The 17,631-nt window shown below is 40.9% G+C and overlaps 9 protein-coding genes across 9 annotated transcripts; 5 read left to right on the top strand and 4 right to left on the bottom strand.

The window, feature by feature from the left end:
- Positions 1 to 507: 507 nt before the first annotated feature.
- Positions 508 to 2,088, top strand: FOA43_003798 (uncharacterized protein; the record flags this gene model as incomplete). The annotated part of the gene is made up of 1 exon (XM_038924046.1): positions 508 to 2,088. The coding sequence occupies one exon, from the start codon at positions 508 to 510 to the stop codon at positions 2,086 to 2,088; it is 1,581 nt and encodes a 526-aa protein (XP_038779974.1).
- A 239-nt stretch (positions 2,089 to 2,327) lies between these two features.
- On the top strand, positions 2,328 to 3,979 carry FOA43_003797 (uncharacterized protein; the record flags this gene model as incomplete). Its single annotated transcript, XM_038924045.1, has 2 exons — positions 2,328 to 2,335; positions 2,464 to 3,979. 2 exons carry the CDS (start codon positions 2,328 to 2,330, stop codon positions 3,977 to 3,979), a joined length of 1,524 nt encoding a protein of 507 aa, XP_038779973.1.
- A 31-nt stretch (positions 3,980 to 4,010) lies between these two features.
- HPT1 (hypoxanthine-guanine phosphoribosyltransferase) lies at positions 4,011 to 4,785 on the bottom strand (the record flags this gene model as incomplete). Its single annotated transcript, XM_038924044.1, has 3 exons — positions 4,011 to 4,647; positions 4,736 to 4,742; positions 4,779 to 4,785. 3 exons carry the CDS (start codon positions 4,783 to 4,785, stop codon positions 4,011 to 4,013), a joined length of 651 nt encoding a protein of 216 aa, XP_038779972.1.
- Positions 4,786 to 4,812: 27 nt separating this feature from the next.
- On the bottom strand, positions 4,813 to 6,885 carry FOA43_003795 (uncharacterized protein; the record flags this gene model as incomplete). The annotated part of the gene is made up of 1 exon (XM_038924043.1): positions 4,813 to 6,885. One exon carries the CDS (start codon positions 6,883 to 6,885, stop codon positions 4,813 to 4,815), a length of 2,073 nt encoding a protein of 690 aa, XP_038779971.1.
- Positions 6,886 to 7,908: 1,023 nt separating this feature from the next.
- FOA43_003794 (uncharacterized protein) lies at positions 7,909 to 9,942 on the top strand (the record flags this gene model as incomplete). The annotated part of the gene is made up of 1 exon (XM_038924042.1): positions 7,909 to 9,942. One exon carries the CDS (start codon positions 7,909 to 7,911, stop codon positions 9,940 to 9,942), a length of 2,034 nt encoding a protein of 677 aa, XP_038779970.1.
- Positions 9,943 to 9,949: 7 nt separating this feature from the next.
- FOA43_003793 (uncharacterized protein) lies at positions 9,950 to 11,950 on the bottom strand (the record flags this gene model as incomplete). Its single annotated transcript, XM_038924041.1, has 1 exon — positions 9,950 to 11,950. The coding sequence occupies one exon, from the start codon at positions 11,948 to 11,950 to the stop codon at positions 9,950 to 9,952; it is 2,001 nt and encodes a 666-aa protein (XP_038779969.1).
- A 210-nt stretch (positions 11,951 to 12,160) lies between these two features.
- FOA43_003792 (uncharacterized protein) lies at positions 12,161 to 12,823 on the top strand (the record flags this gene model as incomplete). Its single annotated transcript, XM_038924040.1, has 1 exon — positions 12,161 to 12,823. One exon carries the CDS (start codon positions 12,161 to 12,163, stop codon positions 12,821 to 12,823), a length of 663 nt encoding a protein of 220 aa, XP_038779968.1.
- A 127-nt stretch (positions 12,824 to 12,950) lies between these two features.
- On the bottom strand, positions 12,951 to 14,561 carry FOA43_003791 (uncharacterized protein; the record flags this gene model as incomplete). Its single annotated transcript, XM_038924039.1, has 1 exon — positions 12,951 to 14,561. The coding sequence occupies one exon, from the start codon at positions 14,559 to 14,561 to the stop codon at positions 12,951 to 12,953; it is 1,611 nt and encodes a 536-aa protein (XP_038779967.1).
- A 1,219-nt stretch (positions 14,562 to 15,780) lies between these two features.
- FOA43_003790 (uncharacterized protein) lies at positions 15,781 to 17,334 on the top strand (the record flags this gene model as incomplete). Its single annotated transcript, XM_038924038.1, has 1 exon — positions 15,781 to 17,334. One exon carries the CDS (start codon positions 15,781 to 15,783, stop codon positions 17,332 to 17,334), a length of 1,554 nt encoding a protein of 517 aa, XP_038779966.1.
- Between the last annotated feature and the right edge of the window lie 297 nt (positions 17,335 to 17,631).

The raw sequence follows: 17,631 nt of genomic DNA, 5'->3' as shown, positions 1-17,631 counted from the left end.
GTGGTGCCGCTACGCATCATCCTAGGCCTTTATCCTTTATCACTTCCACATCTATTTATTTATTTATTAATCAATCATTTTGATTCTTTGTAAAATCCGATTTACCCGATCAGAGATCAAATGCCGCTAGAAATTTCTATTTTGTTGCTACCTAGTGAGATCCGTAAATTTCCGCAATTCAGGTTCGTAGTGGCTCCAATAGTGAGTTGAGCAGATTTTTTTCGTAAACTGGCTGTCACCTGGATTGCATATGGTCAAAGCGTCTTGTAATCACTATAATTCATATCTCATTTTGTAAAAGGAAAAAAACGGACCAGCTTTGCAGTTAGCTAGTAGAGGGCTCAGCAGTTCTGCAACTAGCTAGTGTAGAGGTCTCAACTAAATTGCTCTAGGTAGGACCGCTCTCTACGCCTATCTGTTATTTGCTTGATCTGCCACTATAAATATGACATAAGAACGTTAATGAATGCACAATTATCTGGGCTGTAACTAAGACATCGTTCAAAAATGCAAGAAAAAAGTAATGATGAGCAGAGTTCAGATGCCCCTACAACCTTCAATAGTGATGCTACACAATTAGACAATTTGACAGAGGATCCGTGGCAGAATATATCAAGGGCTGCTTCCATAGTCTCTCGAAATACCAATCTGACGGCAGATCCTGATGATATATTGAGTTATGACCAGCGTATTTTCGACAAGACCAATACCAACCATTCGAAGCATACTCTAAGCAGGGTACAAACGTTTATATCTGAGGAGATCAATGATGAGATCCCGGATACATTTACTGGATGGGGTTTACTTTCTACTATCGGGTGCACCATCTTTAATTTCAACACCTGGGGATCCAATTCTGCCTATGCCTTGTATCTTCAGGAATATATCCATGGAAACCTTTTCCCGGGAACCAGTGAAGTACAATTTGGTGCCATTGGTGGTCTAACTTTTGGAAGCGGTTTGATCTTTGCTGCGTTTATCAATCACATGATTGGTTATTTTGGTCTTCGGCAAACCATCATAGCAGGTGCTGTTGTGCAGTTTGCTGGTGCTATGCTCGCATCCTTTTCCACAAAATTATGGCAGCTTTATTGTACCCAAGGTGTTCTGCAAGGTATAGGCATGGCCATGGTGGCAGTACCAATGGTAACTATTGTTCCACAATGGTTCAAAGGAGGACCTGGTGGAAAAAGAAACTTGGCTGTCGGCATTCAATCTGCAGGCTCTGGTATCGGTGGTATAGTTTATAATATAGGGATGGAGCCTATATTAAAGCAGAGAGGATGGCATTGGGCTCTCAGAACCCAGGCAATCATTTGTATCGTCCTAAATCTTATTGCAGTGATGATGGTGAAAGCCAGAGATGAGCATATCAAACCAATTTTCAAAATCTACGATAAGAAAGTGTTTTCAAGCTTTGGCTGTATGGTTATGATGGTTTGGGAGATGTTTACTTTGCTAGGTTACGTAACCTTAATGTATACTTTAGGAGACTTTACCCGATCTCTGGGATATGGAGCGCAGCAGGGATCCATTGTTTCTACCATGGTATCTGTTGGTATCATATATGGTCGTCCTATTGTGGGACAGTTCGCAGACATTTTCGGACCCGTTCAGACTGCCATTTTGGCCAGCTGGTTAACGAGTCTCCTTGTTTTCGCCATGTGGCTCCCATGCAAAAACTATGCAACTGCTATTGCGTTTGCACTTTTAGAAGGCTCCATAATGGGTACCATCTGGATAACTATGCCTACAATTAATGGTGAGGTTATAGGACTTCAAAAGTTTGGTATTGGTATGTCTCTCACGTGGATTGCCGTGGGATCATCTGGACTCGTTTCTCCAATCATTAGTATAGCTTTGAAAAGTAGCACCTCCGAAGGCAGGTCTCAATATAGGGATCCAACCATTTTTGTGGGCTGCTGCTACTTTGGTGCGGGACTTACATTATGCGTCTTAAGAGGTTGGATCATTGTAAGAAACGAGCTGACTCCGAATCTAAATTCCGAAAAAGAGACTTTAAAAGTCAGAGTCCCTCCAAAACAAGCTCTCAGGGGATTTTTCAGATTAGGCGATTACAGGGTTTAGATCATACGTCGTATTCTGAGAGACATCCGTCCATCTACTGAATCACATCAAATGTACAGCAGGGTTCAAATGATTTATGCGCATATTTTTTGCACACATTAATTACATAGCGCATAACTTTCTTTTGAGTCTTATTGTATAATTATATCCGATAAATCATTGGATTATTAATCCGTTAAATTTGTTCAGTCATTTAATCCCCCAGCTTCACTCACGTTTTTATTCTACACTTTGATGAAATGTGTCCGTCATTATCTAGATTCATCCAGTTTAAGTATATTGGTTATTTCCTATTTGACTTCGTGTTTGTTATTTCCCAATGAATTCATTGAATACTGAGAAGACAGAATGTACACGACCTTCTGTGGCTTCAAGAGTTACTGAAAATATAGATACCGCTGCGGATATAGAGACTTCTGCGCAGAACTCGATTTCGAACCCAGAATCGGTTTTTTCAGAAGGCGATGAAGAGAGTTATGTTTTAGGATACGATGAACGCGTTTACGATCAAACAAATACTAGTGATCCAGTGATAAACATGGAGCGAGTTAGAACCATCAGATCATTGAACTCCGATATTCCGGACAAGTTCAGTGGATGGGGTTTACTTTCCGCTATCGGTTGTGCCTTAACGAACTTTAATACCTGGGGAGCTAACTCGGCCTACGCATTGTATTTACAGGAGTACGTTAATAATGACATCTTTCCTGGTACCCCTAAAATTATTTTTGGAGTTATTGGAGGATTAACATTTGCTTCTGGTTTGATTTTTGCACCATTAATTAATTATCTTGTTGGCGTCATTGGTATCCGTCGTACTATCATTATCGGTACCTTTATTCAGTTTGCAGGTGTGCTAATGGCATCCTTCTCTATTAGGATCTGGGAGCTTGTTTTGACGCAAGGTTTTCTTCAAGGTTTAGGCATGGCACTTGTCTCTGTGCCTAGTGTTATCATTGTTCCCCAGTGGTTCAAAGGTGGCCCCGGTGGAAAAAGAAATCTAGCCGTGGGCCTTGTAACCGCCGGTTCTGGTATCGGTGGTATTGTCTATAACATCGGCATGGAGCCAATTTTGAGGCAGCATGGTTGGGAATGGGCATTGAGAACTCAGGCCATTATGTGCTTTGTCCTCAACATCGCTGCCTGCTTTTTGATGAAGAGCAGAAACGACAAGATTATGCCGATTTATAAAATATATGACAAGGATGTTTGCCGTACCTTTGGTACCTACGTGATGATGGCATGGAATGTGTTCACTATGCTTGGATACGTGACTTTAATGTATAATTTAGGAGATTTCACTCGGTCTATGGGATACGGTACAGAGGAGGCATCTGTAGTTTCCACTATGGTGGCCGTTGGTATTATCTATGGCCGTCCCATAGTTGGTAAGATAGCAGATATCATTGGTCCTATTCAGACAACAATCATAGCTAGCTGGTTAGTTGGGCTTTTTTCATTTGCAATGTGGCTTCCCTGTAAGAATTATGCTACAGCTATAGTGTTTGCATTGATTGAAGGCTCGCTTATGGGTACTCTCTGGTTTACTATGGCCACAATCAATGGTGCTGTCGTTGGTTTGAGAAAATTTGGAATTGGTATGTCGATGTCGTGGGTCTCTGTTGGTGTATCTGGTATGATTTCACCTATCATTGGTATTTCTTTGAAAAGTGGGGGACCTGCAAGTCGAACTCAGTACAGAGATCCTGCGATTTTCGTTGGGTGCGTTTACTTCGCGGCAGGCCTCTGTCTATGCGTTCTAAGAGGCTGGCTAATCTCCAGAAATAAACTTGCAGCAAACACTAAAACAGAGCAGGAAAGGTTAGAAGTTCGAGTGCCCCTGAAAGATGCACTTGTGGAAATATTCAGATGGGAAACTCACAGAGTTTAGAAATATAATTAAATAATATATGAATCAGTACTCAAATGTCGTTGCCTTGCTCTTCAGCCATCTTCTGTTGGTAAGCAATGTCATTGCTTTCCCATGGGTAGGCAATCCAGCAGTCTGGAACGTCTCTGCTAGCGATATAATGTTTACCATCCATTATGGAAGCTGGAAGATCCGCCTTTTTGGGTTTGAGCTTATTATGGAGAACGTAAATGAAAAACTCCGTATTCGAATCCTTTAGCCCCATTCTACGGGCCTGCTCCTGAGCATCTCCTTGTAGTTCATTGAGTGCATAATGCAACGTTGTTCTAGTATCATCAACCTCATCAATAATAAGAACCTTTTTATTAATAAGATCAATCCCAGAGTCGCCATAGTTAATCCATTGTATTCTTTTTACCTTGGATCCAACCTCCTCCACAGTGGTACTAACAGTGTTGGCATCCTCATAGAGGGATAAAATAATTGCAAAAATCCTCTTACTTGGCTTTCCTGGCTCCTTCAAAAATGTCCGTAATATACGTGCGGGAATGAAACCACCACCACCAATAGCAATGATATAATCTATATCAAGCTTGCGAATCTTGTCAGCAGCCTCTTTGCAAAGCTGATGGACATGATTGTATGATATGAACAACTTTTTAGTTTCTTCTGTCATCTTTGAAAAGGGCCTAAGCAGCAAAAGCAAGAAAAAATAATGTGAATGTCTTCGAATAACCAGAAAAACTTATCTTGACTCCAATCTCAAGATTTTATGACTTCTTATCTATGATTCTTAAAGTTTATTAGTGTTCAATTTTACAGCGCATTTTTTTATTGTTCTTGAAAAATTAGTTTTAAGTCTCCCTCTCAGCGAAGGACTTAATAATACCAACCTCAGTTTCATCATATTCGCGCAATTCGACCTCGTTCTTCTTGGTAACAAAAGTATTGGCCTGGACCAACTGTTTTCTTGGAAGTTTCTTTTTAAGAACGATATCTCTGAACTTCAATAAATCGTCATTAATAGATGTTAAATCATTGAAGAAACTGGATCCGTTCTTAACATCGGCCGAGCACTTGTAAAGGTGCAATTTTCTCAAAAACTCACCAATTGCCATCTGGCCCACTGTAGCGATCTTTGATTGGTCCACCTCAATGAAAAGATCGGAAAAGTCATTCTTGGTGTATTTGAACTTCAATAACCCTTCACCAGCATCAAGGTAGGTTTTCATAATGGCATATCTAGCCTGGCAGTGAGGCTGTCCCCATTTTTTGTTCTCCGGATCGTAGAATTCGAGTGCCAACAAGCCTGCTCTGCACATCGACAAATAGGAGACGTAGATCACTCTATCTTGTTCCTCTTTAGTATGATAACCAAAAATTTCAAGCAACTTGCGATCGGTAACCAAGAACATGGCCACAGATTCAGCTCTACACTCCTCATAAGGACCAGCGAGAGAGCCAAATAATGATCCCCAAGTCTCTCCAGGTTTGTAGTATGTCTTGACCGGTTTACCATCCAAACCAATAGGTGGGTTTGCAGTGTCAAAGTTGAAACTCTTATCATCGTTCTGCATCAACAATTTTCCAGTGCCGTGACCTAGCAATTCATGAATGCCAACCTGTACCTCAAATGCCTGTGTTCGATATTCGTCATAAACATTCTGAAGGTCCTGAGAAATAAAAGAAATAGGCTCCTTTCTAGACTTTGCATTGAGAATGTTGCCCAAGGAAACGTTTTTGAAACCCACATTGATTCTGATTTTATCGTAATTTGGAATATTAATACCAATTGGACATCCTGAGCCGGCAAAAGTCAAAACTTCCAAAGAAGTAAAATCAGGTGGAGTAAAATCATCTTTCTCAAATGATTTATCCCATGGCAATTTGGTGATGAAGTTCTTTGCATTGCTAACCAATTCACTGAACTTTTTGGTCCTATCCTTGTTCACCATGGCCACTAAGCATTCCCACTCCCCCTTGGTACCAAGGTAATCACGGTAGGTCTCAATAAATCCAATGTTGGTCTCAACAGAAGGACCTATGTCCTTAACCCAATGTATCTGAGAGTTATAATGGCAGTTCATTGAACCTGTCATGAAAGCCGCAATGTAATTTTCAAGCATCTTAACTTGATTGTCATTAGCGGCGTAATTCTTTGCCTGCTCTAGGTTTTCTACCACCCCCTTAAACTCCCTTGAATGATCGCCGAAGTCAAAGGTCAAACTAGCAGGCTCTGCCCTAACTTTGAAATCAATCTTCTCTGGATAATAGCCAGTGGCATTTGAGATATTTGCACTGGCCACATGGACAATAAATTCTCCATCGCCAGCCTTTTCAACTCTGACATTCTCAGGCATGATGCCCTTACTGGCCAATGCAGCATCCACAGCTTCACCTTCGACCTTGGTAACCAAATTCAAGTAGTATCCAGACACATGGCCTTCCTCTGGGGATCCTAGAAGAGCAACACTGCTATCCAATGAATATAAGGGAATTCTGACGTCTTCAAATAACTGAAGAGCAGACTCGCTGTTGGTAAGTTCAACTAGCGTCTTGAGCTCGGTTAAGGAGATTCTCGGAACAAACTTAACATCACCGAACGATTTGTAATTACCCAAATTGGCCAAAAACTGGGACGCATACTCCAAGTATTTTTGCACGGGTTCTTCTCCCATTGCATTCTTGGTATTAGAGTAATCACCTTTGACAGCCTCATGAATCGCAAGGATAAGGTCAAATATATCTTCTGATTCGGGTGAAACAGAACGTAGGACGGTTCTAGTTCCCCAATGACCTGCCTTAGAAAAATAATGGGCGTACAACTGCTCTTTACGAGTCAACTGCCTAAAGTATTTACCGGCCTCAATTCTGGCAATTGGAGCATTACTATCAGCAAAGTAATCCTCAGTTTTTATACTGGACATGGTGGAATTGGTTCTGATTATTGGTCTTTTCAAATATGGAAAACTTATTCTTGCTCTTTGTAACAAACTGAAGAGTTTCATCCAAGACAAGAATATAAAGAAATAGTTCAATTGCTGAATGGGATATATATAGCAAAAAAAAAAGCTGGTGGAGAAGCGAGTGTGGTGTCTAATCTGTTAGTCTCCAGAGGCGTGATGCCGCGTTCGGAGGTAAAAAATTGCGAGCAGAGGAGATAAGGACAAGAGAGACCAAATAACCTCCGGATCTTGAGTAGTGTGGTAAGTATAAAACTGATTTTACAGCCCGTAAGGAGCAGCTAAGTGCTTAACAAGTGCTCATACAAGCGCATCAATCACCGACTAATGGAATTCCATCAGGCAAACGAAAACCATATCCCATCACTATAATGTGGTGTAGATGGCTTAAATAGATTCTAGCATCATATATTAAATGTCTATATAGACAAAAAAAACCCATCCTTTAAACAAATTATACGAGAACCAATGTCCTCAAGGTGTTCCCAATGATTAGTTCTCCTTCTTCAAAAGTAATCCAAATCTTCTCTTTAGTGTAACTCTCTGTCTGGAATACTTATCGTCTGGAGAGAATCTAGCCGGGTGGGCAGACTTCGTTATTTCACCTGACGCTGTGAGTTTATCAAGAGTATAGATTCTCTTACCGTCCGGTCCGAGTGTATACATTAAATGCATGGCTGTTTATGTATAACAAAGCAAAAGAACAGATGATGGACCGGAGAAATGGTGAGAAGGATTTTTTTGTTCCCTACAGAAAATTTTTTGTATGCGCTCTGAAATTTTAAATACTCTCAAGCTTACGGCACGTCGATCGTCGTCGATAGAGAATGAATTCAGTTTCACAAGCTGTGCTAGCTGTTCCATTGTCTGCTTTTGTTGGTTGACTGTTCCAAGGTCTCGACTGTACGGCTTATCATGACAGACGACCTGTTTGCAAACCTTTTAGGGGGCTCAAAGAAGAAGAAAAATGATCTCTCTCATGTATCGATGGCACAACGGATGAATATGTCTTCATTTTCGGATATCAAGAGTTCCCAGACTAAAAATTACGTCAATTTGGACTTCTTGGACGAGCATCTTCCGGGTTCACAAACCAATTTAAATGCTTCTAATGGCAATCCGTCATCTAGTGATGCTAGCTATATTCTTTCCTCGTTTACCGAACCGGTATCCAGGTCTGAAACACCTCCACCTCAGCATGAACGTTCAAAACATGCTCCTATGAATTACTCGCAGACCAGTTTTCATTCCGAAACTCTACCGGCAGTTAATCCGACAGCCGATTTATTAGAGGGATTTTTTTCACCGTCAGTATCCAGACCTCTTGATGTCACTACAGTGGAACCTTTGACAAGGTCACATGGTCACAAACCTTCGATTGAGACTTCTTATATTCTTTCGTCTACCGATTCGCCTGCTGATCTCCGTGATGGAGCATTGGCTGAATTAATTGATATGGGATTTCCTATCGAAGGGGCCAATATGGCATTGGATAGTACGGGATCAGGTCATGATATCGATGGTGCCATCAGCTTTTTGATGTCAGAGGCCCACGACGAGTCTAAAGTTGCTACACACAGTTCTCATATTCATAAACACAAAAATCATATGGATAAAGAGGAAGATTTTGGCACCGTAATGAATGATTTGTCCAATGAGTTTATATCCAGGGCCTCTATTCTCTTTCGAAGTGGCAAGAAAAAGATCCGGGAGGGTATTGAGTTATACAAGCATCAACAGTACGAGAAAGCTGACAATCAGCCTGCGTGGATGAAGAACCAGGCTACTTACAAAGCTCAATCGCAAAGTGTTGCGGGAGGGGATGACGAACAGGAATTACTCCCCGAGGATATTCGGAATATTACAGAACATCAACGAGAAAGGGACAGGGCTTTCAGAAGGGATAGAGAGTACACATTTGACAATAAAACTGAAAAAAGAAAGAAACAGGCACCCGTTCTACCGCCGCATAGGAAAAGCAAGGTGAAAGTGCCATCAAGAGAGCAGTCAGAATTGCACGATGTTACTGCTGCTGCTGCTCCTGCTCTTGATGAGAAAAATAATCAATCGTTGGTGGACATTACGGGGAATTCATTACCACCAGTTTCGTCTACTCTTGTCGACTCGTCAGCTTTATCTTACTCTGTTGAATCAGCATATACTACAGAAAAATCCAGAGCTGCAGAAAGCTTTAAAGTAGGTGACTTCCCTAAAGCTTTATCATTCTATCAATCTGCATTGGATGCGCTTCCTGAGGGTCATGCTCTACGGATAATCATGCTCTCTAATATCTCCACAGTATATGAGAAACTAGGAAATGCTAAAGATCAGCTTGCCTTTTCAGTAAAGGGTCTCGATCAAATTGCGAGTATTTGCCCTGATTTCTCTGGGATGACTGACATAAAGATAGAAAAGGATAAATCATTGAGTCTTTTTTGGATTAAGCTCCTATCAAGGAAAGCAGAGGCTTTGGAGCACTTAGAAAAGTTTAGAGACTCTTTGGACTCGTACAACCAACTACTGAGTCACGGTGTATCGAATAAATCTATAATGGATGGAAGAAAAAGGTGCATGGACGTCTTACATCCTAGGCCACGGAAGAAGGCCATGCCAAAATCTGCTAGAGTGAATAGTAAAATGCCTGATACATATGATACTATGAAGAGAGTTCAAGAGAAGGAGAGGCTGGAAGAGAGAGAAGAGAATGAACGATTTATTTTGCATGATGAGGTAGAGGGTATCCTGGAACATTGGATCCATGGAAATGAAAATAATATACGTGCGTTGTTAGCGGGTTTGCATGAAGTACTATGGCCGGAGTTGAATTGGAAGCCTGTCTCTATGAGCGACCTTGTTCTCGACAAAAAAGTCAAGATTGTATACATGAAGGCGGTATCCAGAGTGCATCCTGATAAGATTGGACGCGAAGTTAACACAGAACGAAAAATGATTGCCAACAATGTATTCATCACGCTTAATGAAGCGTGGGAAAAGTATAAAGAGGCGAATAATATACAATAAAAATTGCTCAGTGTTTTGGGTCTATGATGGCATCGTCGTAGCGTTTCATGGCTTGTTTCAAGGACTCTATAAGCTGTTTCAGAACTCTTTCCTCGGAAATCCTTTCTTCGCCCTCGGAGTTGCTCAAGTTAGCGCTAACCCTTTCCAAGCACTTCTCGAGACTAAAGTAACATTTCCTGAGCTGAATCAGCTCCGTCTTAAAGTTTGGATTTGTAGACATGGAAGAGGTAGATATCGAATTGAAGTGTAGCCAGAAATGCCGAAGAAATTCAATGGATGTCGACTGCGTTAGCCTTAAGCTTTCCAACCGATTCTTTGGCATGTCACTTTTCGCATCTTTTATATCATTGCTAGAAAGGACATCAATGCTTTTCTTACTCCACGACTGGCTTGACTGCTTTGCATTTTTCCTCACAATACTCGTCACATCTTTATAGGAGTCGTATATAGACTTCTTAATCTGGTAGTAAACAGATGTTAAGTCCAACTTCTCTTCATCATGAAACTTTTCCTTGAATAAGGAGATGAACTGGTCATAATCATTCAATGCCGGATTCAAGTCGGATTGAGTCATTGCCTGTTTTATAAGCTCAGATGGAACAATACTGGAAGAGATATTTGATCTCTGTGTATACGTCAACTCGTTATATTCCACTTTTTCTTTATCATCGAGATCTTTGATCTCTAGCTCATCTTTAAATTCGTTGTCCAAGTCAGCATTAGGTTTGTCCTCTTTAATGTTTGACATCATTCTCCTACTTAATCTGTTCATTGTTCTGAGAACATTAACAAGATCTGGATCCTGATTACTTTTCATCGTCACATCCGGTGTATTACCCTTCAATTGAGGGTCATCCTCTTCGTTACCAAGAATGTCGATACACTTGGAAACCTTTTCATCTTCTCCTCTGAACAATTTCACTTTCTTCTTGGAGGCTGTTATTTGATCAACCTGTGATTTTCCTCGTTTCTTGTTGTTTTTATCCAATGATTCTTTAGCTTCTTGGTCCTCTAACAATTTGTCGACGTCCTCGTCTTCCTCTTCCCCATCATAATCAGGATCATAGTATAAGTACTTGTCCAAAGTAATATCACCTCTATCGTATAGATTAACCTTCTCACCTCTAAGTTTTCTGAATAACTTGGAAGAGAAAAACCTCGACCAAAATTCACCTTCACTAATTTTGGGAACATTATCATCATAAGCCTTTCTAACTATCGGATACTGCTTGAAGATTTCATGGATTTTTTCCCTGGTAACACTGACATTCACCTCATTGTCACTGGAAGCCACCGGTTTGATCGTACTAAGGACATTGTAAGGTCCTCGTTTCTGATTATGTTGAATGGCAAACGATCTTAAAAGATGAACCCTCGTTGACCAAAACTCTTCGGGATCCAAGCCACTTTTTATCACTGCATCCGTAAAAGTCTTCATCAATTCAGGATTCTCTCGAAGAAGTTTCTGCTGTAACGTGAGGTTCTTCAGTAAATTCTTGGAATCCAATAGATTTGCCAACAATTCATCGTTACCCAAATTATCTCTAGAGATTAATGGAATGCTACTGGAAGACGGAGTAGATTCCTTCGAGTGTGCAGGTGTAGACTCATCACCGGTAAAAGGGGTGGTAGGACGACTGCTTTCGTTGATCTGCTTGGCGGACTTTTTACGTGCGATGATCTGTTGTAATGCTAATTTAACTTCATCCATATTGGCTCGGGTCTTAAAGGTGAACAATGTATTGTTCTTATTTCTAGCAGGAGCACTATTATCAATATCCTTCTTCAAGGTTCCAGCCTTCAAGCCGATTTTCAACATCATTTTGTCGCTGCTTGCTGGTGTAGCCTGTAGATTGACTATATTGTCTAGAGGAATTTCCACTAAAGGATGGCTAACAGATGAATCAATACACTTCCAAACAACCATAGGAGGCTCCACATCCTCGATTATGGAGATGGTTCCTGCCTTTTTCCTATGAAATGCGGTAGTCGAAACAGATGCGGGCATAACAAGCAAGGAACAGGCGATCTAAAAGGCTCACACTGCTTAAAAATATAGATGGATAAGTGTTTGATCCATCTCGCTTACATAAAGACATATGAAATTTCTTCCCGCTTTTAGAGGGTGGTGAGGGCAGATTTTTTTCTTTGTATTCAACAACTACTACGATTTTTATTAACACTCTAAACACAACTTGCCCCTAGTGAATACCAGAAAATGAATTCGTTGATCAGAACCGTATTGCATAATCAGAGAGTGTTTGTTTCACCTATACAATTGAGGGTAATTGGTGTGGCCAGCCCACTCTCCCTATCATCTCAGATCCGTCTTTATGCTGCAAAGCAGGATCAGCATCATCAGCAGGAGTTTCAATATGTACCTGAAGGAAAAGTGATGATTGATCCTGTTACAGGTAACAAGAAGTTGGTCAACTTTATGACCATCAACACGGATCTACCAGAGCATCCATATGCCCAAGAGAGAAAAATTAGGTTTTGGACTTTTACCGTTTTCTTTGTTTGTATGACCATTGCCGTTACTGGTATTTTCCAGTACGAGAAGATTTCATGTCCAATTATGAATGCTACTATGTATTACCTTCGGCGCTCCCAGCTTGCAAAAGACCATCTTGGTGACGGGATCACTTATGGCGGTTTGATTCCGTACATCTCAGGTAAATTGAACACTATGCAAGGTATCGTTGACATTCATACAAATGTTGAAGGTGATAATGGAAAGGCAACAATGTACTTGAAGGCAGGAAAAAGGTTTAACGGAGAAGAAGAGAAATTTTATATAGATAAATGGACCCTAGTTACTGCTGATGGCACCACTCTTGCCTTGATGAATGACGATGACAATATCATTTTGGAATTTTAATGCGATAGCCGCATTACCGCTTGTATATATATATCTATTACTTATGTCCTTTACTTCTACAATCATTTTTCATTCAGCGTCGAATTTTTATTTTCGTTCTAGTGTATACAGTAAACGACACTTTTGCCTAACACTTTGGCTTCATACTATCCAGCCAGGCCTTTTTATTAGCACTGTAGTTTGAAAACTCTTCATCCGCCTCATCATGAATACGATATGGCGATGTTAAATCGCGATCATGGCCAGACTGAACGATATCGTATGTATCGTCGCCATCTTCATAGTTATCTTCATCACCATTAATAGGTGACATATACTGTGATTGCCTAGGAGGGGTATCAAATGGACTGGTCAACACTTTGGGTTCGCTACCCGCCTTCTCTGTTTGAGAGTAAGTTTCTGAAGTGTCTGTCCATTTTCTTCCAACACGCTCGTGCTTGCTGTCTTCATTGTCGTCGTCGTCGTTATCATCATCGTCATCTTCATGATCGTTATCATCATCATCATCATCATTCTCATCTTCATCATCATCATCATTGTCATCTTCATCATCATCATCATTGCCATCTTCATCGTCGTTGTCGCCGTCATCATTGTTGCTCGAGTCCTCTCGAGAAGGGGTCACCTGGGTCAGCAGTGATTTCTGGCCCAATTGACTAGAAGGGGTCTTAGATTGAGGCATAAAAGAATCTTCGTTACTACTATTACTGCTTTCGGACTCCTTCTGTCGGGAAAGAAGTGCTTGCTGCGACGACTCTTTACCCCCTCCAAGCGAACTATGAGACATGTGGAATATGTGACCACTACTCGGAGACCTCACATTATTAACACTAATACCAGCGGCAATATTGTAAGAGGAATTGGATCTTGACGTTTGTACAGACGATCCGCCGGGTCGATGAGCAGGATAGTTATTGATCAGATTCATCTGTGAAGCAGTAGCAGTAACTGTTGACGGTCCAGTCATAGGAAATGAAGTGGAATCAGCCCTATTGAGTTGCCTGATATATTCATTCTGAAGCGATAACTGTGATTTGGCCTCGGAAAGACTGGACTTGGAATTCTCGTGCGATCCAAGTAGTCTATGTCGTTCCACAGGATGTTCAGTGACACCAAGAACATTTTCTCCATCCTTGCTGTAGGAATTTATCATTGAGGAAGACACGGACGGGGGCATAGACGCTTGTGCAGAGGGTAGAATCGGAATTACCGACTCGTAGTAGTTTATAAAATTCTGCTGGCCATGCGAGTATTTATTATGGGCCGTTACTCCGTTGGTCGAATCTGTATGAACATCATCCATACCTCCGTTCATATTTGCATTGTTTGTGATTTTATGATCTGTAGATGAAGACCCCTGTTCCATTAAACTCTGTGAATTTGTCTTTCCATGACCACTATTTGAGGTTCCAGAACTCTCCTCCAAGAATTGAGCCCTAGGAATAATCCGAAGACCCTTGATTCTGGGTTTTATAAAGTTGAGTCCGGAATTCTTATGCCCAGATGAATGCTTGTTCTTTTTAGCCTTCACGTGCTTTGCTCCGAGATCGGCACCCAGGGAAGATCCCACCGATGGAGAGTCGTCGTTGACATTATTTTCACCACTCTCAAGATCAACTACTTCGTCTATACTTCGGCTCATTTGAGAGTCATCTTCAATCATATCATCAAAGTCCAAATCGCATTCGTTGTTGGCAAATTCGGGACTCTTAGCCTCTTTAGCCATCTCTCGTTTCATTTTTCGTCGTTGGCGATTCCATAGAATGAGCAAAACAATTATTGCAATTACCGCCGGTATCACTACTGCGCATACAATTGTAACGACCGTGCTATCTGTCATGATGAATAACACGAAATATTCGGATCACAGCAAGATAATTGGTTCTATTAACCGAGGTGAGTTGATCAGAGTAATGGATACAGCTTGATCCCAATAAAAAAGTGGAAACACTATCTTCACCTATTGATTCACTAATTTCGAAACTAGAGATCAAGACTTTTGATTTTTTGCTAAGCGAATGATATAAGCAAAATGGTGAATCAAAACTGGATGGTGATGATGTTTGGGATAGTCCACCTCGTGGTCAGTGTTTTCTCTTGGACCTCCTCGTAAGTGGTCAACTCAAAGTAGGCAGTTAGGTGATGTTGATATTCAACCTCCTGTAACTGAACAGATAAACTATAATACTAATGTAGAATAATAATACTGAAAAATAAAATTTCAAGACCAGACCATCCGAGATTGAGATTTGGCTTAATATGAAATAACTGATGAGAAAAAGAAAACAATTGGCTTCTCTCGCTCTTAACGAGTCTGAGTGGAGGCCAGAATAGGTAACCTAGGGTTCACAAAAAAAGAGGGGAGAAGGCATTAAAAAAAAAGGTTTAATGAAGGGATGAGCCTAGAAAGGTGAGAAGTGATTATATATTAAGCGGAGCGGTTATGAACAAGTAGATGCTCTGTTCGAAAGGATTGGCAGAAAGGTTAAAAATTAGCTCTCGAAGCGAAGAAAATCGAGAGATTATTTTGAAAGCATTAAAAATAAGATGATAATATTTGTGAGAGGGGGAGGGCCGTGAGAGGAAGGGCCTAGGCTTTCATAACTTGAGTGGTACACTGGTCTATCGTCTCGTCGATCCTTCAAGATATCTCTTTAGAATGTTAACCAGAAAGATATTAATTGGATATTAGGATTGGAGGAGGCATTGTCTTGTCTTTTTTGATAATGATGTCGGCACTAATCACAAGCTAATAAGCAATGCCGACAGTAAATACAAATATAGAAGGTCAGAGTTTGATGTTGCGCTGGGGCAGCCGCCAAGACCAAAATATCCGCTAACGGCATGTGGACAAAAAGCAGAAGTGAAAAATTCAAGGAGTGACTGAAAAATAGGGGGGAAATGCAATTTAATGTGTAAAACATAAGTTTCAGTAACTTTTCTCATCTCCAATCATCATGCTATCCCACTTTGCAAAGCCGTTTGTCACACGGGCTAGACTGAACACACCTGTATCTGGTATCAGATCTATATCATCGTTATCGCTGATAAAAAACCAGAATCTTATCCATACTGGTGCATTTATCAACGGTGAATTTGTACATAATGATGGCAAATTCGATGTCACTAATCCGTTCGATCTTTCGCTTCTAGCTGAAGTCACAGACACTACTTTAAACCAAGTGCAAGATGCCATCGATATTTCCCAAAAAACGTTCAGAACCTTCAGTCGAGATACCACTCCAAGAACCAGATCTACCATTCTCTCTAAATTCTATAATTTAATGATGGAGAACATGGAGGATTTGGCCAAATTGATCACTTTGGAAAACGGTAAACCTCTTGCTGATGCTCGTGGAGAAATCAAATATGCTGCATCTTTTTTACAATGGTTCAGTGAAGAAGCTCCCAGAATCAATGGTGATTTGATTCCTTCTGCCAATGCTGCCAACAGAATTCTCGCCTTAAGATTGCCGATCGGTCCAGTTGGTATTTTGACACCTTGGAATTTTCCTTCTGCTATGATAACTAGAAAACTTGGTGCTGCGTTCGCTGCTGGATGTACCACAGTCATTAAGCCTGCTTCGGAGACTCCTCTTAGTAGTCTTGCTTTGTGTCAATTAGCTCGTGAAGCAGGTGTCCCAGCAGGAGTACTTAATGTTGTTCCAGTTAGTAACAAATCGACTCCAATTGTGGGGAAAATGTTCTGTGAATCGCCTATGTTGAAGAAAGTGTCCTTCACTGGTTCCACTAGAGTGGGTAAAATTTTAATGAAAGAATCCGCTTCCACAGTCAAAAAGTTGTCATTTGAGTTGGGAGGAAATGCCCCTTTCATCGTGTTTTCCGATGTAAAGGACATCGACAAGGCCGTCGATGGTCTCATCAACTCTAAATTCAGATCCTCCGGTCAAACTTGCATCTGCACAAATAGGATATTTGTCCAGGACGAAATCTATGATGAATTTTACCATAAATTGGTTGCTAAATTGATAAAAAGTATCAAGCTTGGTAATGGTATGGACAAGTCTGTCACTCACGGACCCCTTATTCATGCCAAGGCCTTGGAGAAAGTCCAATTCCAAATCCAGGATGCCGTCTCTAATGGAGCTAAGATCGCATATGGTGGACACGCACTGCCCGAACTTGGACCCTTCTTCCATGAGCTTACGGTACTAATAGATGTTACCGCTGACATGGATATTTTCCATAACGAGACGTTTGGTCCTATCGCACCTCTGATAAGATTCAGAACTACCGAAGAAGTTATCCATTTGGCTAACAGTACGAATGTTGGATTGGCTGGTTATCTTTACTCTTCGGATATCTCCAAGATTTTCGATGTCGGTGAACGTTTAGAAGTCGGTATGGTGGGAGCCAATACGGGATTGATCTCCGAGGCTGCGCTACCATTTGGAGGTGTCAAAGAGAGTGGTTTTGGAAGAGAAGGTTTCAAATACGGTATTAACGAGTACACAGTTGTTAAAAGTATTGTCCTCAATGTGAAAAATTGAGTACTCCCTAAGTAAACGTAATATAATTAAGATTATTATCTGTTTCTTTTGTTGTTCTCCTGCATTCTTTCATAAATAGAAAGGGGACAGGAAAAATGAAAAATCTCAGCTCGTCTGTTTTGGCGTGCAGATGTTCCAGCCTCTTCCTTTTTTTTAAACTTTCATTGCCGTAAAGACCTTTGGGTCGGTAGTTTATTCTTCTAGTACTATGCTTTAAGGTATACCCTCCTATTTCAGGAATACATACGTCGAATCTCCTATTTGCGTCCTTTTTCGTCTCTAATGTCACGTTACCCA

Source organism: Brettanomyces nanus, chromosome 4 (assembly GCF_011074865.1).
Source record: "Brettanomyces nanus chromosome 4, complete sequence".
Classification (NCBI taxonomy): domain Eukaryota; kingdom Fungi; phylum Ascomycota; class Pichiomycetes; order Pichiales; family Pichiaceae; genus Brettanomyces; species Brettanomyces nanus.
The sequence above is the reverse complement of the archived record's forward strand: the minus strand, read 5'-3'. Positions and strand labels throughout refer to the sequence as shown.